At 41.3% G+C, this 23,108-nt stretch overlaps 1 protein-coding gene across 1 annotated transcript in view; it reads right to left on the reverse strand.

The window, feature by feature from the left end:
- LOC134538839 (dual oxidase) overlaps window positions 1–23,108 on the reverse strand; it is a 231,596-nt gene that overhangs the window by 78,994 nt on the left and 129,494 nt on the right. The window contains exons 3-4 of the mRNA XM_063380380.1: window positions 7,036–7,197; window positions 983–1,170 (exon numbers count right to left, since the gene is read on the reverse strand). Coding sequence (XP_063236450.1) covers window positions 983–1,170; window positions 7,036–7,197 — 350 coding nt within the window. The remainder of the gene's footprint in view (window positions 1–982; window positions 1,171–7,035; window positions 7,198–23,108) is intronic.

The following is a 23,108-nucleotide window of genomic DNA, read 5'->3' on the forward strand; positions in this document are numbered from 1 at the left end:
GGAAATAATTTTGTTTCATTGTGCTCATTAATGTGCGCAGTTATAACTGGAAACCTAATTCAGGGAACGGTTTGGAGGTACTGGGACAACACAAAGCATGAATTCCCGCTTTTAGAATCCGAACCCTTTACTGTGAACATTATTTTTACCATGTAATAAGTGTAATTTTAAATGACTTGTGTTTACTGTTACATTGACAAAAAAACATTTAGCATACAGTGAAGGTACTCAATGATCGTAACGTAGAGTTGCAGATGAACTGATTAGTTCGAAGTGTTTGGTGGATGTAGGAGCCGGCATCGAGTTCCTATGAGGTAATGTGAGGTCACATGAGGTCACGAGAGGTCACATGAGGTCACGTGAGGTAACATGAGGTAATAGTATTAGGTCACGTGAGGTAACATGATGTCACGTGAGGTTACACGAGGTTTCGCGAGATCACATGAGGTCACACAAGGTCACGTTAGGTCATATGAGGTCACACGAGGTCACGTGAGGACACATGAGGTCACATGATGTCACATGAGATCACGTTAGGTCATATGAGGTCACGTGAGGTCACGTGAGGTCACATGAGGTCACGTGAAGTCACATGAGGTCATGTGAGGTCACACGAGGTCACATGAGGTCACGTGAGGTCACGTGAGGTCACATGAGGTCTCGCGAGGTCACATGAGGTCTCGCGAGGTCACATGAGATCACATGAGGTTACACTAGGTCACGTGAGGTCACACTAGGTCACGTGAGGTCACACTAGGTCACGTGAGGTCACATGAGGTCACGCGAGTTCACATGAGGTGTCGCGAGGTCACATGAGGTCACGCGAGGTCACATGAGGTCACAAGAGGTCACATGAGGTCACAAGAGGTCACATGAGGTGTCGCGAGGTCACTTGAGGTCACGTGAGGTCACATGAGGTAATATGAGGTCACAAGAGGTCACGTGAGGTCACGTGAGGTCACACGAGGCCACACGAGGTCACCTGCTCGCGCGGGCTGTTGGGGCTCTGGCCGGTGCGGCGGTCGTAGGCGGCTCGGTGGAAGGGCATGTACTTGCCGCCCTGGCAGTCGGCGTCGTAGGTCTCATCGCACTTGTCCACCTCGATGTGGTGCAGCTCGATGGGGCAGCCGCTCTCGCTCGCCATCAGGATCTCCGAGCTCACCATCTGGCCTGCAACCCCGTCACCACTCACCACCGCTCACCATCTGGCCCGCCACCTCACCATCGCACAAAAAATATAGCTTCCTTTAAGTACAGGCTGAAAAAAACATCTTTGTAACAGCTGCTTACCATGACCACTTTGCCGCTACCCTACTGCTTGAATCTGTGTGTGAATGTGCGAGTGACTGGTTTTAATGTAGTAGCACCTATTTTTTTCATGTTTTGATACTATTTGCTGTATGTTTAATTACTTTCATTTTTATGTATGTCTATGCTTAATTTTTAATTACTTTAAATTAGTTATAGTTGAATGTTTTGTAATAGTTAATATTTGAACTTTAAGTTAAAATTTTAATTTGTTCTCTTAATATTTCGTCAAAATCAGCTTTTATCATGCTTAATTTTTAATATTCCACTATTTGATGTAATTGCAGAAAAGTGGTTAAGTGTAAGAAAAGGCGCACCACCTTAACTTTTCCACCAATAAAGACGATAAATAAATAAATAAATAAATAAATAAATAAATAAATAAATCTGGCCCACCACCTCACCATCGCTCACCATCTGGCCCGCCACCTCATATCCACTCCACGTACTCGCGTCCGTGCTGCGACAGACCTTCCAGTCGGACAGACCCTGCTATCCACACGACGACGTCTTTACTCAAAAGAGCGTCAGCGTTTCACTTACGAATGATCAACGTCGTCGTTTAATTTTCACGAAAATACTTTCAGGCCAAATGTGAGTTAAAACTTTGCAAGCATTGACCTCATATATTAACACAGGTGGGAAACTTTCCCGTGCTGCTGTATCACAGCTGATGAGCAGGATTCTCTCTGACCAAGAATGCACCAGAACAGAAGCTACCCAGTTATGACGTCTTACAAGTCAAGACAGCCAATGGGCGGGGGACATTCGCCCGAACAGGCATTCTACCGTTAAAGGCACCGAGCCCTCGGATTCGACCCGGCTCTAGATTCTAAACAACATACACAGTGTCTGTACCCAGAACTGAAAACAATTATTTAAGTTTTAATCCGTGGAGAATTGATTTAATCCATACGTTACGTTAGAATTTAAGCGAATATTAACGTTAAAAAGTTCGTAACAAAATAAACCATTATTTTATATACCATGAAAACTTGATAAATAAATTTACTGTTTTAGTACAATGTTGCAGTTAATTACTAAGGAAATATTAACAATGAAACATTCTCTTTCATCAAAACAAACATTTCTTGATGTGAAGAGATTTAACTCAAATAAATCTCAGATAACTGATCTTCGTAGTAACTACTTCGGGCTCCAATATTCGAGTCCTGTGTTACGTTGCAAACAAGATAAAAAAAACACTTGCGGAAGAAAAAAAGAATTTTTTTTCTTTATACTAAAAAAAAGTTTTTCAATGTTTTGTTAATTTAGTATGATTGTTATTGCTGATTAAAGTTCAAAGCCAGTAAACTGAACACCCGTGATGAGCTAACGAAGATAATCGTGAAATCTACGAAGATATCCCTGGATAACTTTTATCCAGCGTTGCGCGTGACATTGAGGCGGGATTTTTCTGACAGTGTAGGCCTGTGTGGGCGAACAAGTACAACGGGCAGCCTTCTTTTCACAGACGAGAGAGCCAAACGCCCGATCGTTAGAGACCGGAAATATTCGCGGATTCATTTCGCGTTCTGCCAGAATCCAAACGACTGTACCTTCATATTACTTCTGTTATTGGCTCACAGTTTATCTGAAGGACTCACAGCCAATGCAAAACCTTCAACCATACAAGTATCGAATCGGAAGCAGCCCAGTTGACGGGTCTCACAAGTCAGTAGCCAATGAGCATGTGGCATTGGCCCGAGTATGTAGGGGATTGTGGAGTCCATCCTAGAGGTCATTGAAACTGCGAATTGTTTCAGTCTCTACCGATCGTGCATCTTCGTTTTTTTTTTTTGTTCATTGTAAATAAATAAGGAGGTGTTGATTAAAGGTTAGGTTAGCTACATTATAAATACTTTATAACATTGTGGACGGTTGATTTGGTTAGGATAACTACGTTAAAGATACGGAAAAAAAAACCACCAACTTCGGGGAACTTCGGTGTGAACAGAAGGCTGCCCGAGAACAACTGGTGCGAACAGGTCGCGTGCCGCTGAACAGGAGAGACGAGTCAAACAGCCCGAGGCTTGGCTCGGCGCGCGTCGCAAAGTGGGCACTTAACCGCCGCGCCGACAGCAGCCACTCAAACGAGTGCCACGCGGCGTCGCTAACACACGCGAGAGCCACTTCGAAGAGGTTGCCCTCACATCCCACTTACATTAAACACCGCGCAGCCGTGAGACGCTACTGATTATATTATCTTTGAAAGATTTGTGCAATGGGAATGCATGACTTGATGTAAGCTTTCGGACATACGCCATTACTAAGCACATGTATGTCTGTAGAATATTATGTGGTGTTTATATCCTCTTGACAACAGCAATTTTTTGCTTAATTTGTGTTTTTGTCTTTTGGTTTTTTTTGTAGTTTTCTTCTACAGACATACATGTGCTCAGCAATGGCGTATGTCCAAAAGATTTCATCAAGTCGCTACTAATTATTCTGGAGGGGCAGGTAGGGCCACGCTAAATTAAACAATAAGTCTGCTGAAGTAGCTTGGCTTCTGGGTTGTAGCCGCGTCCTTTGGCGAATAATTCACCGACTTTTCGGTCGACATTGCAGTCGCCATCATCAGGGAGCAGTTACCTACTGATAGGTAACTGCTCCCTGATGATGGCGACTGCAATGTCGACCGAAACGTCGGTGAATTATTTGCCAAGGACGGGGCTACAACATCAGTAGGTAGCTAGCTGCTCCCTGATGATGGCGACTGCAATGTCGACCGAAACGTCAGTGAATTATTCGCCAAGGACGCGGCTACAACCCTGAAGCCAAGCTACTTCATGTAAGTCTACTGTTGCACACTATTTTATTTGCGCCGTCGGGTGCGCTAACGAAGTTAAGAGGCCACTCCAGTGTTTCAGGGGCACTACGCAACCCGCGTTAACCTCATAAGATTCAATGCTATTTTCATTTTGCTTATAACTAATTAACTAATATAGATTTCGAAATGATGCTTGCTTGATATGTAAGACAACGATGCTCTTATCAAAGCCCCTTTCTTCAAAAACGTGCGTAAATTATGGTTCAAACCTAGACAATACACTTATGCATATTAGCAAAGATTAGTATAAAACCATAATTTATGCACGTTTTTGAAGAAAGGGGCTTTGATAAGAGCATCGTTGTCTTACATATCAAGCAAGAATCATTTCGAAATCTATATTAGTTAATTAGTTATAAGCAAAATGAAAATAGCATTGAATCTTATGAGGTTAACGCGGGTTGCGTAGTGCCCCTGAAACACTGGAGTGGCCTCTTAACGTGTCTGTATAGCGAGCAACCCGACCTTGGCATCCGGGCTAACGGGACTCCTGGAGGTTGTACTAACCTCAGAGGTGTACACACACACATCAATCAGGACACAGGGTGTCCACAGTTAGTACTTTCCTACTAGATCTAGTACTTTTATAAGTTTTTTAGTGGTCAAGTACAGATCTAGTACTTTTTTCTTTAATATAATATTATCACAGTAACTCCAATATGTTTTATTATTAAGCGTAATTATTTCTAAAAACTATGGAATGTATATGAAGTTTTTTAGTGGTCAAGTACAGATCTAGTACTATTTTCTTTAATATAATATTATCACAGTAACTCCAATATGTTTTATTATTAAGCGTAATTATTTTAAAAATATATGGAATGTATATGAAGTTTTTTAGTGGTCAAGTACAGATCTAGTACTTTTTTCTTTAATATAATATTATCACAGTAACTCCAATATGTTTTATTATTAAGCGTAATTATTTCTAAAAACTATGGAATGTGTATGAAGTTTTTTAGTGGTCAAGTACAGATCTAGTACTATTTTCTTTAATATAATATTATCACAGTAACTCCAATATGTTTTATTATTAAGCGTAATTATTTTTAAAAACTATGGAATGTATATGTGTGTGTGGTGTGATATTTAAGTTAGAGCATTGCAATGTCATAATAACTTCATAAATTGTTAAAATTATAACATTATAATTTAGTACTTTTTTTTTTCAAATCTAGTACTTTTTACTCGCCTAAATTGGTACGAAATATTTTTTCCTTGTGGACACCCTGCCGGGACAGCCCCTGCTGATAGCAGCGTGGTGGGCGTAGAGCGACAGATCAGATGTGTTGGCGCTTCACCGCTACACACTCGTTAAACATGTGCACTTTCTACATGGTTCAAATTTAACGAAATTTTAAAACTCTTAAACGCATTCTTTTTTTTTTTTTTTTTAGCTGCCAAAGTTACATTCTTAAACTTTTCGGTGGCTTGAAAAGTAAGGATAATTAACTGAAAAATATGACAATCTTTTTAGGTATAACGGCAATGCTTTCGGACACACACAAACAGACACACACACACACACACACACACACACACACACACACACACACATATATATATATATATATATATATATATATATGAGTTGAGTTGACAAAATAATTTTGTATAGCCAACCAACACGTTTCTACGATAAAATAATGGTTTTAATCAACCATACACATAATGTCCCATAGCTCAACGTCTATCTGAGAACAGTGACATGGTAATTAATCACGGTTCTGTAACAAAATAAATAAAAGTCAAAAATGTCTTTGTTTTAGAGTTATAGGCATTTATTTCAAAGAGATCAAATCCCCACCCAGCACCAAATTATTATATACTGTCACTAAAAGTTTTTTTTCCCCTACGCAGTTGTACCTAGCATTTCAATGATAACAATTCAAAATAAAATAAAACATTCTATGTTATTGGAGGGAAATAAATTATTTGCACGACTTAAATACAAACCATTTTAATTCGGTAACTTTAACTAATCATGCTATAAACTGGCTGAGATAGAAAGGTAATTTTTTTACAGTATGACTAGTCAGATTCACCCGATTAAATATTTTCTGCCGCATAAGACTTCAAAATAGTTTCCCCTCTTGAAAGTATAGCATGTTTTAATGTATTTGTAAGGTTATTTTTTTACGATTGAGTAACAACAATAATATTTTTAAATCATGGTACAGAGTGGGGATTTAAGAACTTTTGAAAACCACAACACTTTTAAAAAAAAATTTAATTCGGAAGCTGAGTGCACTGTTCTCGGCTGGACGCTGGGTTGAATCTGATTGCCACGTACAGGGAGTGGAGGGGGAAGGGGGTTGAGGGATGAGGGGTGGGAGAGGGAGATGGGGAGTGGCGGAGAGGGGAGAGGGGTAGTGGAGAGGGGGATGGAAGTGAACGGGAGAGGGGGATGGAGGGGAAGGGGAGATGAATGGAGGGGAAGGAGAGAGGGTTTTTGTTTTTTTGTTTTCCTAACCTAAGTTAAAACTAAGTGTGTAAGGGAGGGGTAGAAAGGTGTTTGGTAAGGGATACGGGGGGGGGGAATGGAAGGGGAGAGGGGCATGGTGGGAAAGGGGAACGGGGAGGGGTGATGGGGGAGGGGAAGAGGGAAGGGGAGAGGGGAGGGGGAGTGGGGAGGTGAGAGGGGATGGGGAGGGGGGAATGACAGGGGAAGGGGAATGTAGAGGGGGGAGGAGAAGGGGTGAGTGGGGGAATGGGAGAGGGGGAGGTGGGGAGGGGGATGGAGGGGAAGAGGAGTGATGAGAGGGGAAGAGGAGAGGTGAGAGGGGAAGAAGAGGTGGGAGAGGGGAAGAGGAGAGGTGGGAGGAAAAGGGGAGTGGTGGGGGAGGAAGGGAGGAGGGGTGGAGCGGAAAGGGAGAGGGGGGAGGGCGGGCACTCACCGAAGAAGGCCAGCATGGCGGTGAGGTTGCGCGCCGAGCCCTGCCCGTCCTGGCCCTTCATGAACAGCTGGCTCAGCTTGCGAGGGCTGGGTCTGTTCTGGCCCGCCATCATGTACACGCCGTCCGTGTAGGCCGCAGGGCTCTTCCTCAGAAGCCGGTTGTCTGCAACCACACCGCACACCGCCGTCACACCTCGCATCTCCCCCGGCTTCTCTGTCCGGCACATCGCCTCTCGAGTTCTCTGTGACGACCACAGCGCTGCCATCTGCGGCGGACGGCACGAACCAACGTCCATAAATACACGAGGGAAAAAAACCATAGCATCCACTCTTCAGTGAATTTTTCACAAGATGGCCAGCATTTAAATAAAATTCCATGTCGAAAATCAGGTCCAAAACCACGGTTTAGTATTCGGCCCAGTTATTCTCGCTTTCATCGGAGTCGTTTCATTATTTATATATATGTGTGAAATTTATGTTTATTAATCAAATGTTTAATTCTAGCGGCGGATGCGGAAACTGCGTGTGGTTCGCGTCCATAAATTGTAGTTGAAAACAAAAATTAGCGTGTATTTATTACGCTCGGCGTTTTTTTTTTATTTTTTATTTTTTAAGAATCCTACGTTAAATTTCGTGTTCTTGTTTCGTATTATAATTGTATTGTCAACATGAAACACACAAATGAATAGATATCTACACATCAGTGGCGAGAACATTAACACCAGCCTTTTTTTTAATGAGCAAAAAAAGCGTAATTGGCATCGAATCTATCCAAGGTTTGGTCTCACACGTCGTTTGTATTTATTTTTCTTCATTACTTTTTATTACATTATATTATTCCCAAAAGTGATGATAGTAACGAAATCTTGCAGCCCATTTTTGTACCCATGATATTGCGCTGAGTGAATATTAGTTGAAAATATGAACAACGAATGCAATGATGTGACGCATTAGGTCCAACTTTGGGACAAAAAAAAATCTGAAAAAATATCAACATGGCGTATATGTGACCGAGCCTTAGAAAACACAAGGAAAAATAAAAGATGTTTTGGAAAGTAATCCAACGAGCTTTGATTTTGGAACATCGTGGACAACGGAAATTAGAAAGGCGGGACCATAATTCCTCTTCTCTCTACATCAAATATAACGATATACATATGTAAACAAATAATATATGAACTGGAGTCCTTCCTGTGAAGATGCACTATACCTGTAAATAGTGACACCTGTATTTCGCGAATACATTTCGTGTCAAGGTATTTGACAAAATACTGTAGCTTTTCTCCTGTGGTTATTGGCTGAGGTCGGTGAGAGGTGTCGTCCCGCTCTTGACGGGGCCAATGAGAATGTGGTCACCGTACTGCTGCACCCTCACAATTTGCCGTGACTCTTAGAAAAAGTTACAGTGTTTTGTGAAATACCTTGACATGAAATGAAATCGCGAAATACAGGTGTCCCTACCTGTAACCTTTCAAGACTAGATGCCAATTGCTCTTTTTTTTTTCGTTTCAGCTTAGACTCAGCAGTTCTATAAATAAGCAAGTCACTAAGTCTTCTTTTTAGAAGATACCAAATACCAAGGCCAGAATAAGTACTTAATCCTTTTGAATGAGCCGTATATGAAAGGGTCAACACTTATTCTCCTTTTTTTTTAAAATCATTGCCACCTTAAAGTCGTCCAGACGTATCAAGAGATTTCTACGTAAAAGATATTCAAATTACTCGCGTGCATATTATGTGATCAGACGTCCTGAAAACCCTTAAAAATAAGTCTCGCTTTCCTCACACCATCTTGTGTTGTTTTAAATACCCATCTGGTATCAATAGCTTTTGCTTCTGGTGGTAAGATAGCCAGTGGTGTGGTTCATGTTCAAGCGCACGTATTTCATTTTCTTATGTCATCTGCCCATCAGGAATTGCCATCTCCGATAAAGATCACTGAATTTAATTGTGTGCATCTTGTTCTTTGTTGCAACCAGGAGCGTAACCAGGGGTGGGGGGTTAGGGTTTCTAACCCCCCCCCCCCCTTTTAGTCATTATTTTTTTTCTTATCTGAAAGCAGGTTAGCTAAAAGCCTGGGTGTCTTACTGCTATCACCGGCCACTACACTGGAGGGGAAGAGTAAGCGAGCCCTACCTATTCTCCTTCCCTTCCTCTACCCCTGTCGCGAGCAGAAGCTATAAGGTTGTGACGCCGTGACGGGTCCCAAGCTTTCAAATATCTTACACCTATTGCATTTAACCAGCGCGGTAATTATAAGCAGGTAGTGTCTGGGTAATTCTTCAAGCTAAATCTAATTGTTTCCAGGAATAGGCCAGTTCTGCCGAAACCCAGCCATTTTTATTTCTTTTTTTTATTGTCGAGCTTCGAGCATGATTTATGATTTTGAGTGGAAGTGGACAAGGCACTTGGATTGATTAAAATATCTTTAATTAATTTTTACTTCATCACTCAAACAATTATTTCATTAAAAAAATAATACTATTTTTACCATTACAATATTTAAAGTTAAGTACTGAAAACTGTTCAAATAGCACTATTTTACACCTTAAAATCCAAATTTTTCCGGGGGAGGACACCCCCCCCCCCCCACACACCCCGCTTTAATAGGGGGGACCATGCTTCTTAACCCCCCCCCCCCCCATACACAAATCAGGCTACGCTACTGGTTGCAACCACATATTATTCCACGGTGTTACATTTTTTCTTCTCCTCGTGAACATAGCTCCTTCGTCTAGGACGACTGCTGAAGTTGCAACTTGCTCGGGAAGAAAAATTTCGAATACTGATATCTTCGAGCAGCAAAGTACGTAGAATGTTCGTGTCGTGTGTGGTCAAAAATATCCAAGTCTGAATCGCGCGTGTATTGGCCCCTTCAAGCGGCCCATGCACGTACGAGTACAGCTCGCAGAACTTGCCTCGCGAGCAAGACTCGTTCGTCTATGGGTCGCTTAAGGCCCTTGCCCACCCGGGCACACACACGGTGCGCAGAGCTTCAGGAAAAACCAAGGCGATTCGAAAACTACTCAAGATACCCGAGTGGGGTCTGCTTACGCAAATAATTTAATAATTCGCTGAGGGGCCGATAAGCAGAGACCGGAAAAATTCGCGGATTCATTTCGCGTTCTGCCAGAATCCAAACAACTGTACCTGCATATTACTTCTGTTATTGGCTCACAGTTTTATCTGAAGGACTTACAGCCAATGCAAAACCTTCAACCATACAAGTATCGAATCGGAAGCAGCCCAGTTGACGGGTCTCACAAGTCAGTAGCCAATGAGCATGTGTCATTGGCCCGAGTATGTAGGGGATTGTGGAGTCCATCCTAGAGGTCATTGAAACCTCGAATTTTTCCAGTTCCTACCGATAAGTAGGGCCATGCATATTTCGCGAAAAGATTCCGAGACTATCTGAAAGTTAAAACACTGTAGCATCATCTGTGTTTCGTGATTGGGTGAGTTTCTTTCAGATGCATGACGATTGTCAAAACACCAATCACGGTAATTCAGCGCGGAAGAAAACGCGTCATGAGTGGCTCAGCCAAATAAGGCAACTAATTCTCTCGCAGACGGCCGCCAATCACAAGGAAGAAACCGCTGGTGCGCGTATACCTTGTTGCAGTCTAATAGGCGTTCAGCTTTATTCGCGAAATATGCCTGCCCCTACCGATAAGTAGAGACCTGAAAAATTCGCGAATTCATTTCGTGTTATGCTAAAATTCAAATAATTATACCTTAGTGCTGCTTCTGTCATTGGTTCACTGTTAATCTGGAGGACTGAGGGCCAATTAGAGACCCTCACTGATAGAAGTGTCGAATCACAGGCCACCCAGTCGAGACGACTCACAAGCCAGCAGCCAATGTACAGGTGGCATTTGCCCGAGTGTATAGAGGTTATTGAAGTCTATCTTGAAGGTAATTGAACCCGCGAATTTTTCCGGTCTCTAGCGATAATTAGTTTCATTTTGGGAATTTAATTTTGATAAGAGTTTAAAAGGCTAGCAGGCGTGTAAAGCATGCGGCCGGTGCAGGTTCTTGGAAGCACTGGGTGCAGGTAGCTCGGGCGGACGCAGGCGGGGCGTGGTCGCCAGCTGGCCCGGGTCTCCAAGTGGTCCAAGGCCAGGAGGGCGTGAGCCTCCAGACTGAGCGCTACAACACAGCTGTCCTTCAGCGGGCTCCCTGCAGCCAGCTCCCGAGGTCTGCTCCTCGACACTACAGGAACGACTCATGAGGCAGGACACAACAGGAGCGACACATGAGGCAGGACACAACAGGAGCGACACAACAGGAGCGACACATGAGGCAGGACACAACAGGAGCGACACAGCAGGAGCGACACAACAGGCGTGACACAGCAGGAGTGACACATGAGGCGTGACACAACAAGCGCGACACAGCAGGAGTGACACATGAGGCGTGACACAACAGGCGCGACACAGCAGGAGTGACACATGAGGCGTGACACAACAGGCGCGACACAGCAGGAGTGACACAACAGGCGCGACACAACAGGCGCGACACAGCAGGAGTGACACATGAGGCGTGACACAACAGGCGCGACACAGCAGGAGTGACACATGAGGCGTGACACAACAGGCGCGACACAGCAGGAGTGACACAACAGGCAGGACACAACAGGCGCGACACAACAGGCGTGACACAAGAGGCGCGAAACAACAAGCGTGAAAAAAAAACGTGAAGATTTCACCAACTTTTTTTTTCCGTCGACGTTTCAGTCACTGTCATCAACAGTGACGGATAAAATATTTTATTATTTTTTTGAGCGGGGAATGAGTCTTTTAGTACAAGCCATCTAAATTCGGTGAAGAGCAAATTCTTGTGTTTTCATGATGTTGCGAATAAACTTATATGCTTCTAATTTCAATTTTTATTCCGAACATTCTCGGAAAAAGGTATTTTAAGATTGTATTTTAAAAAAAATGTGAATTTTTATAAAAAAAATTCCCATCGAAATAGTATTATTTTTATACAAAGGAGTTTAACGTTGATTACTTTCTGACGTGTTTGCTAACATCTTCGTACGAGTATAAGAATACCCACGGTAAAATGCCATTGTTACGATTCTTCCAAGGGACTCAACTTTCAAGCCACTAAACACATGTGTAACGCCAGTCTCTCTACGCAGCTACTGTTTGTCTCTCTGACCAACTGCAGAACAGGAAGACTTCAACTTCGGGTCGGATGCTCTCCACGTACACGTGGCTTGATGCCTCCACGTGCACACGTGTCCGGGCAACAGGAACATATTACTAGAGACCTGTAAAATTCGCGATTTCAAATCCTTAAAGGATAGACTCCATGTCCTCTCTGCACTCGTGCAAAGTACATCTGCTTATTAGTTACCGTATCGTAACACTGTTGACTGGAATGATCGTGATTCGCTAATTATTCTGTTAAAGATTTTTCATTGGCCTGGAGTCCTTCAGATAAACTGTGGCCCAATCACTGAAGCAAAATAATGTCAAAAGTATTCAGACTCTATCCTATCGCGAAATGAATCCGCGAATTTTACAGGTCTCTACTTATTATGTAGAGGCTGATTCAAGACCATGAACAGCCCTGTAGCTTGTGGATCATCCCGGGCCAATGACGGGGGAACATCCGCGACCTTGACAGCGACCAGGGAGGGGGTCATGAATGTAGACGTCAGGATCAGAAAACAAAATTACTTTTACGTAGTGTATAAAACAAATCTATGACGCAACCGTTTGACTCACCGACCGTTTCATCGCATTATTTGTCGGTCACGTATTTTAAACTGTGTGATTCGCAGTCTTCTGAGAAGTCGAATGGCATTCAAGAAGTCTTTTTTTCACAGCTATCCTTTATCCAACAAACATTTAGAAGGGTTTTTTTTCGTGTTTCATGTTTGTTTAATCAGTTTAGCCATAAAATATATTTCCTCTTCTTTAGACATTTAATAACGTGCTTAACCGACACACTACATCCATGTACACGTCTTCAGTGCTATGAATAGAGACCTGAATTTTTCGCGGGTTCATTTCGTGTTATGCTAAAATTCAAATAATTATACCTTAGAGCTGCTTGTGCCATTGGTTCACTGTTAATCTGGAGGACTGAGGGCCAATTAGAGACCCTCACTCATAGAAGTGTCGAATCACAGGCCCACCCAGTCGAGACGACTCGCAAGTCAGCAGCCAATGAACAGTTGGCATTTGCCCGAGTGTGTAGAGGATATTGGAGTCTGGGTCAGTACGGCTCAGGCCGAAGCCTTTACGTCTGATCATACTGGGTTCCAGCCTTGCAGAAAGGTTAGCATGCGTCATGCACTTTTTTTTTGGGGGGGGGGGGGGGGTTGGAATCGGTCATTCACTGGAGCTCTAGTTGATGTCATGACTAACTCTCACATCTTAAGGGGGTGCATCCCATTTCAGGTCAAGATTTTATGTTTACAGTAATTACAGATATAAACTTGCAGACTTTTTCAATTGTTCAACGTTCACGAAATTAAAAATGTATACGGCGCATAAGTTTTGCATAATTAGCTGCCAAAGTAACATTTTTTTTTTTCGATTTTGGGTTGTACAAATAAGGAGAATTTAATTTATTGCAGAACTGAAACTTTTTTTAGGTTTAACTGCAATTCCGCTGGCTACTTCAGGAAATAGTTTGAATTTCTTTCAGAAAATATTAATTAATTTTACCTGGCATTTCAAAATTCTCAAATTTGTTACAATTTTGACAGCCATGAAACATGAAATGATTTTTTGTAATATAAATGCAAACCATATCATGAAGTAGCCAGTGGAATTGTGGTTAGACCTAAAAAGTTTCAGTTCTACAATAAATTAAATTCTCATTATTTGTACAACCCAAAAAACTAAAAAAAAATGTAACTTTGGCAACTAATTATGCAAAAAGTATGCGCCGTATATATATTGTTCATTCCGTGAAAGTTGAACTGTTGAAAAAGTCTGCAAGTTTATCTGTAATTACTAGAGACCTGTAAAATTCGCGGATTCATTTCGCGATAGGATAGAGTCCAAATACTTTTGACATCATTTTGCTTCAGTGATTGGGCCACAGTTTATCCGAAGGACTCTAGGCCAATGAAAAAAACTTTAACAGAAGAATTAGCGAATCACGATCATTCCAGTCAACAGGTGTTACGAGTCGGTAACCGATCAGCAGATGTAATTTGCACGAGTGCATAGAGGATCATGGAGTCTATCCTTTAGGGATTTGAAATCGCGAAACTTTACAGGTCTATAGTAATTGCTGTAAATATAAAATCTTGGTCTGAAATGGGAGGACATACAGGACACGAAGGTTCGTCCGGAAGAAGGGTCGGTGCTTGTGGTCTCCGCAATGACGCATGCGCCCCTGGCGGCGACTGCCTTCACTCGCAGCCTTGCAGCCGAGCGCTGGGAACGTCTACTCAACACTATAGACAGGAAGACTGTGCTGAGTGCATATTAGTAGAGACCGGAAAAAATTCGCGATTTCAATGACCTGTAGGATAATACTCCATGATCCTCTACGCACGCGGGAAAAATTACATCTGCTCATTGGCTTTCTGACTCGTGATACCTGTTAACTGGTACACTAGTGATTCGATACTTCTTTTGTTAAAGTTTTTTCATTGGCCAGAGTGTCATTAAGATAAACTGTGGCCCAATCACTGATGCAGTAAAAAGGCAAACGTTTTTGGATTCTAGACTATCACGAAATGAATCCTCGAATTTTTCAAAGGTCTCTACATATTAGCAATACTTATTGTGAGTTAAATTACTTTGATCGAACTAAAACTGCCGCATCGGGTCTCATTCCAGAAGTTCGGGCTCTTATTGACCTTGACTTTCACAGAACCTTTCATGCGATATTTTTTTTACATTTACGTTTTATTTTCTTCTTATAAAGTAGCCTATCACAAGTTTTTTTAAATTATCATTATTCAGTACTAAGTAAATATATACATATGCATATATTTTACTACAGTGACGTTCAATAACGCCATAACTACTTTGATCACAAATATGCGCATGAGGAAGATACAGAAACCTTAAATTTTTAGGCCATAATCATCTATCGATTAATCTTCATAATTTGGCCTCGTAACTCATGAGAAGGCCTGAAATAATACTGACAAGCTACAAAAAGTCTACCTTGTGAAGTCATTGACGTTCAGTATTCAACTCATGTTCGGAAATTACTACAACTGTGATAAAACTGTCGAATGGACTCCTTGTTACGGGATTTGAAAACATCTTTGTGTGTTTTATCTGTATTGAGAAAGATAAATTTGGAAAATCAAACGACAGTAAATTGTAATGGCATAAATTAATAGAAGAATATAGAAAGCAATTTGCGAAATAATGCCTGTTTTTTTAGTTCATAGGAGGTTATTAAGAAAAAAAATTACTATTGGTACGAATTCCCACCGTTCTTAATTTTCCTTTTATTAAGTTGACGATAAATCGTTAAGGAATTATATCGTGATGAAATAATTAATTGTGTACTGACCTCAAGCAAATAGTCAATCGTTCTTCTGCTGAAATGCTTTCCCTGTAATTTAGATTTTTCTTCTCAATTTAGCTCTTGATGAGAAATAAAATTCTATCAAATTGAGTTGAGTTTATTCTGAAATAATTAATAAATTTAGTTTTGTCCTCACGCACCTGCTTAATCAAATGATGAAATTCTCTAAATTATTTTTTTTGACGTGACAACGTCTAATAAATCGATGAACGCCAGCTGCACGCACGAAAAAGGATGACTCATTGTCCCATTACGCACATTGTCCAGTTACGCTAATTGTACGCTTGCGCCGCATCTATCTCTCTTCCACTCGATTGGAACAACCATCGATTTGCCTTTTTCGAGGTAAATTAAACTTGAAACACTCCATTCGTTTCATAATTTTCCTATCATCGTCCTATCCTTAACAGAATAACACATATTGGAAGAAGTTAAATAGCAAACATTACAAAAGTTATAGTTAAATTGATCTGTTCGTTAAAGTAATAAACATATTTGAATTATTGAGTGCAAATAAAAGTAAATTTATCAATTAAATTGTAGATTTAATTTCACTCCTTTGTATCCATACAAAATAGTGATAATTCAATAAAAATGATTCAATTTTATTCATAAAAGTATGCAATCATTTCATCAATGTTTTGTTATGACGTCACGTTAAACTATCGTCCGTAAACTGACTTTACAGACAGCAAATTTTTTTTATTATTGACTTCATGAACCTATTTCTTTTTCACGTTCACGTGCTGTGAGAGTCAGCAGAATGTTACCATCGTCGGAAACATCACTGGAATACCACGGCATGCGTCTCTCCGACATCGCGAACTAGACTATACCGTGTGAACACATGGCGCAGCGAATATAGCGCACATCGCGATGTGATGTGTCGTTCGTGAACGATTTCGTTCAAAAACGAACGGATCTTTCAGCGAACAAAAGCATGTGATTCGTTATCTATGTGAAGAATCGGCTCTTTGAGGGAACGAGAGAAAGCGAACCGGACAGTCTTGTTTGCGTTCATGCAATGACTCAAGTATTCGAGAGTCAAGAGTAATCAGTAGGGCCATGCATATTTCGCGAAAAGATTCCGAGATTAGTTATAAGCATCGTCTGTGTTTCGTGATTGGGTGAGTTTCTTTCAAGCGCATGACGATTGTTTCAACAACCAATCACAGTAATTCAGTGCGGAAGCAAACAAGTCCTGAGTGGCTCGGTCAAAAAAAGGCAACTACTTCTCTCGCAGACGGCCGCCAATCACAAGGAAGAAACCTCTGGTGTGGGTATACCTTGTTGCAGTTTATTAGGCGTTCAGATTTATTCGCGAAAAATGCCTCCCCAATCAGCTATAGAAAAATTCACGTGTTTAAAGAGCAATCTACAACTGATCAAAGAAAAGAGGGGTAACGTGAAAATGGTTTATCGATAAAACAATAATCGCGCTGCAATTATTATTCATTTAAATGTCTACGTTCGTTTAACATTTCTGTGAGATGTTTGCAAAATATGTTCAAGCACACACATATATATATATTTTTTTTCTGTAACAGCTATTCGTCTGGAATTTCAGCTGTCCAAGCCGATCAGATTACAATAACCAGTCAGGCGGTAAGGTCAGCCGCCTAAAGGTAACGGATACTCGAACGGGTGGAGACGAGTTGAGTTATGACACTTGAGATGTGCCAGACCTCGCTCTGTCGGTGGTCACAACCAAAAGAACGTAACGAACGAATATTTTGGGAAGAATCACTACACGGAACTGATTTAAACGTTCTGACCATCCCCACCCGGGCCCGTGACATAACCAGGATGGCAGTTTGATGGGGGGGGGGGGGGGGGGGTGTACGGACCCTTCCCTTCCAGGATTTACATTTAAAAAAAGTTGGTTGCCTGTAAAGTCGGTTTACGGACGATAGTTTAACGTGACAACGTCATAACAAAACATTGATGAAATGATTGCATTCTTTTATGAATAAAATTGAATCATTTTTATTCAATTATTATCACTATTTTGTATGGATACAAAGAAGGAGTGAAATTAAATCTACAATTTGATTGATAAATTTAATTTTTTGCACTCATTAATTCAAATATGTTTATTACTTTAACGAACAGATTATTTTAACTATAACTTTTATACATGTTTGCTATTTAACTTCTTCCAATCTGTGTTATTCTGTTAAGGATAGGACGATGATAGGAAAAGTAGAAAACGAATGGGAATGTTTCAAGTTTAATGTGCCTCGAAAAAGTCAAATCGATGGTTGTTCCAATCGAGTGGAAGAGAGATAGATGCAGCGCAAGCGTACAATGAGCGTAACGGGACACAGCGTAACGGGACAATGTGCGTAACGGGACACTTTCGTGCGTGCAGCCGGCGTTCATAGATTTATTAGACTTTGTCACGTCAAAAAAAAAACTAGTGTAGACAGAACAAGAAAATTACAGCAACTACCCTACATAAGGTTACAGAGAGCTTTGTTTGGCAGGATTATCGTAATGCTTCTGGAGGGCTGCAATGAACGCCTATCCCAACATGCCTCGAATACAGAAGCTGCAGGAATTGTGTTTGCAATATGTCTACGTTAAATGCCGATTTGGACACGTGTCAGTTGTAAGCATGTATTTCATACAAACCTGAAATATACTTACAAAAAAAAATACCATGTTCAGTTTTCTTTTTTCGCAACCAAAAATCAGTACTAAAATTTCTACGTGTAAACGCTGGGACTTCTAAAAGTCTACAGTTCCCGGGGATTTTTAGCGTGACCGCGTTTTCTTTTGAAATGCAACTAAAAAAGAAAACGTACTGATAAAAATGTTTTAATAGTTAAATTGGAGCGGTCCTCCGCAGAATGCTGGCCACGGCTCTGCCCAATATGGCCGACAAGACACGAGCCAAGTGTCGGTGCTCCATGTGAATTTTTCCTAACCTAACTAAAAACTAAGTGTGTTGGGGAGGGTTCCGGGAATGGGAGAGACTCTAAGTGCGTCTCAGGCCGAAGCCTATACGAACAACTCATGCTGGATTCAACCCATGCAGGAGAGGTAGCATGCATCATGTGTAGAGACCTGAAATATTCTCGAATTCATTTCGTGTCATGCTAAAATTCAAATAATTATACCTTAGTGCTGATTGTGCCATTGGTTCACTGTTAATCTGGAGGACTGAGGGCCAATTAGAGACCCTCACTGATAGAAGTGTCGAATCACAGGCCATCCAGTCGAGACGACTCACAAGTCAGCGGCCAATGAACAGTTGGCATTTGCCCGAGTGTGTAGAGGATATTGGAGTCTATACTGAAGGTATAGGTAAGATCTCTAATAATGTGATAGGAGGGGACTGACCAGCCATGGCTGCGATTGGCGCCATGACTAACTCCCCTCACTGACTACACTAGATAAGTTGGGCCCAGGTAAAACCTGCACAGACACAGGGAAAAAACTTAAATACACGCGGGATGCAAAAGTTCATGCATTAATTGAAAGCAGGTTGGTCACGGGAAACAGAGGTATGGTTCTGGAAGAAGAGTTGGACAGAGTGGAAATGTCTGCCATGCGGGGGGGTTTGGACGCTTGGTCTTTATGTCAGCACCGGGGGTTGAAGGGGCGACTTTCTCTCGTTTCCCGCCGGGCTGCCAGCCAGCCTTGTCCGCGCGTGTAGTGCACGGGAAGCCTTCATTTCACAGACGAGAGAGCCACACCCGAAGTTCATGCTCGCTTTTTTTTCCGTTCTATCTCATTGTATAAACCGGTGTGGCATTATATTTTGCGGTCGATTAGGATAGGTTAGCTACATTATAAATACTTTTAAACATTGTGGATGGTTGGTTATATTAGGTAAGTGTAGCTACATTAAAAATACTGTAAAATCATTTTATGGTTGCTTAGAAAATAACTTCTTAATATGTAGCTATCCAGGGCTAGGAAACCGTTTACAGAGTTTCTTTAATGTAGCTATCCTAACCAAATCATCCGTCCACAATGTTTTAAAGTATTTATAATGTAGCTAACCTAACCTAATTGACCATTAGTTATCATGGGTTACAATGAACCAAAAAAAACCGAGGATGCACGATCGGTACAGACCTGCAAAATTCGCGGATTCATTCGGTGATAGGCTAGAATTCAAACACATATACCTCTTAGATAATTTTGCTATTGGCTTACTGTTCATCTGGACGAATCTCAACCAGTTATAAACCCTTAACCAAAGAAGGATCGAATCACAGACAAACCAGCTGAGACGACTTACAAGTCGGCAGCCAATGAACTTGCGCTATTTTCCCGAGTGTACAGGGGTATGTGCAGTCTATCCTGAAGGCCATCGAAACCGCGAATTTTGCAGGTCTCTATCAATTAGGTTAGGTTAGCTACATTATAAATACTTTTAAACATTGTGGACGGTTGATTTGGTTACGATATCTACATTGAAGATACTGTGAAATCATGTAAACGGTTTCCTAGCCCTGTATTAAAAAGTTATTTGCTAAGCAACCATGAAATTATTTTACAGTATTTTTTAATGTAGTTATACTCACCTGATATAACCAACCATCCACAATGTTTTAAAGTAGTTATAATGCAGCTAACCTATCCTAATCGACCGCAAAATCTAATGCCACACCGGTTTATACAATGAGATAGAACCGTGTTGGGGGGGGGGGGGGGGGAAGCGAGCATGAACTTCGGGTGTGGCTCTCTCGTCTGTGAAAAGAAGGCTTCCCGTAGTGCAATGCGGCGGGAGGGAAGGCCGGTGTCTGGGAGGTCTCCGCGCTGGTCGGGCCACGGGTCGGTTTCGGCTGCGCCCGACCGGGGCGGGGGTTCCAGGGCGCCCGAGGAACCGATCCAAGGCCGTGGCAGTTGCGACAAGGCGGCCGACATGTGTGTCACCTGCCAGGCTGCAGCGGCGAGTGGCCACGCCCAACCTCCGCCCACGGCTGCAGGGGGCCAGACCTCGCGCACTCTGCTGCCAGGTGGGGAAGGTGGGGGGCAAACGATACAATTATTACTAGGGACCGGAAAAATTCGCGATTTCAATGACCTGTAGGATAGACTCCATGATCATCTATGCACGCGGGGAAAATGACACCTGCTCATTGGCTACTGACTCGTGATACCTGTTAACTGGGACGCTAGTGATTCGATACTTCTTTTTGTTAAAGGTTTTCCATTGGCCGAGTGTCATTCATTATAAACTGTTGCCCAATCACTGATGCGGTAAAAAGGCAAACGTTTTTGGATTCTAGCCTGTCGCGAAAGGAATCCGCGAATTTTTCCGGTCTCTAATTATTAGAGACCTGAAAAATTCACGGGTTCATTTCTTGTTATGCTAAAATTCAAATAACTATACCTTAGTGCTGCTTCCGTCATTGGTTCACTGTTAATCTGGAGGACTGAGGGCCAATTAGAGACCCTCACTGATAGAAGTGTCGAATCACAGGCCACCCAGTCGAGACGACTCACAAGTCAGCGGCCAATGAACAGTTGGCATTTGCCCGAGTGTGTAGAGGATATTGGAGTCCATCCTGGAGGTCCTTGAACTCGCGAATTTTTCCGGTCTCTAACAATAAAGGCGTGAAATAAACTCAGTACATGTAACAGACGTAAAAACGTCTTTGGCAATTCTGTTGCGAGAATGTGGTGAAGGTGAGGGAAACTCTACAAAAAAAGAAAAGCCTTGAAATAAAAGAGCCGTGTAACTCAGTACAAAACCAAACCTCGATGCGGAAGTGTATCGTAAGGGGTTACGAGATAAATAAGAAAATTAGCTAATAATTAACAATACTAACGCAATAAAGAAAAACTGTGTGTGCTACTGTTTCTTCAAAAAATTCTGCCACGCCAAAACTGTGAACGAAATATGAAATTAAGTGTAGCGTAAGAGGTAAAGATATAGAGAAGAAAATTTGCTAATAATTAAAAATAAATATTACTCGCTGTTCAAATATTAACGTCATAAAGAAAAACTGTGCGTGTTACTGTTTCTTCAAACAGTTCTGCCATTTGGAGCACGCCAAAAACTCTGGAATAAATATGAAATTAATTGTACCGTTAGGGGTAAAGAGATGGAGAATAAAATTTGCTAATAATAAACACTAAATATTACTCACTGTTCAAATACTAACGCCGTAAAGAAAAACTGCGCATGCTACTGCTTCTTCAAACAATTCTGCCATTTGTAACACGCCAAAACTCTGAACGAAATATGAAATTAAGTATATCGTAATGGGTAAAGAGATAGAGAAAAAAATTTGCTAATAATTAACAATAAATTTTACTCGCTGTTAAAATACTAATGCTATAAAGAAAAAAAATATGCGTGCTACTGTTTCTTCAAACAATTCTGCCGTTTGGAACACGCCAAAATCTCTAAACGAAATACGAAATTCATAACACGGTGCGCCATCTATTCGGGATATGCAGGCACCAAACAGATGCTTATTTAAGTAGTTCTATGCCCAAAATAACTTTACTCAAACTCTCGCCCCTCGAGCATGTCTACTTGTTCTGAAGAGAATGGCAGTTAAAGTTACTCACTAATCTTCTTAGCAAAACGGTTAAACCCAAGCCAATATTTCGACGGTTCTTTCGCCCCCTGTTAGAATCCCCAAGCTACTAAATAATATGATCAAGTAATGAGCAACATCTTAAATATCTTGTAAATGCACAGATAGAAATTACAGTGAGTTTAGGGACAAGAATTCACTTTAAACAAACAAAGTGTACTTCGTAATTTAAAATAACTGACTTGATGTAAGCTTTGGGCCATACGCCATTGCTGAAGCACATGTATGTCTGTAGAAGAAAACTACAAAAAACACAAAATACAAAAACAAAAATTAAGCAAAACAATTGCTGTTGTCAACAGGATATTAACACCACATAATATTTCATAACAGGAATATGGTCAACAAACAAAGAAAAACAAAGAAAATGTACTAACAGAACGAACCCCCCCCCCCCCCTCAATAATGTGTTTTTGTCTTTTGTGTGTTTTGTAGTTTTCGTCTACAGAGATACATGTGCTTAGCAATGGCTAGAGACCGGGAATATTCGCGATTTCAATGACCTGTAGGATATACTCCGTTATCCTCTATGCATGCGGGAAAATTAAATCTGCTCATTGGCTACTGACTCGTGTCGCTTGTTAACTGGGACGCTAGTGATTCAATACTTCTTTTGTTAAAAAAAGGTTTTTCATTGGCCGAGTATCATTCAGATAATCTGTGGCCCAATCACTTATGCAGTAAATAGGCAAACGTTTTTGGATTCTAGACTATCACGAAATGAATCCTCGAAATTTTCAGGTCTCTAGCAATGGCGTATGTCCAAAAGCTTACATCAAGTAATGCACTCTCATTGCACAAATATTTCAAAGATAATATTTTAAAATAACTGGTTGTTCGTAGAAACTACGATTAATTCCGACTACCGAGTTTCTGCTTCAATTGTATTCAAGGTAAATATACACGTGGTTTAAAAGAAATTTCTTGGTGTAGCCTTAAAATCCTTTTGAATGTTTCCTTCATTTATCATGAACATTGTTGATTCATG

Source organism: Bacillus rossius, chromosome 14 (genome assembly GCF_032445375.1).
Source record: "Bacillus rossius redtenbacheri isolate Brsri chromosome 14, Brsri_v3, whole genome shotgun sequence".
Lineage (NCBI taxonomy): Eukaryota > Metazoa > Arthropoda > Insecta > Phasmatodea > Bacillidae > Bacillus > Bacillus rossius.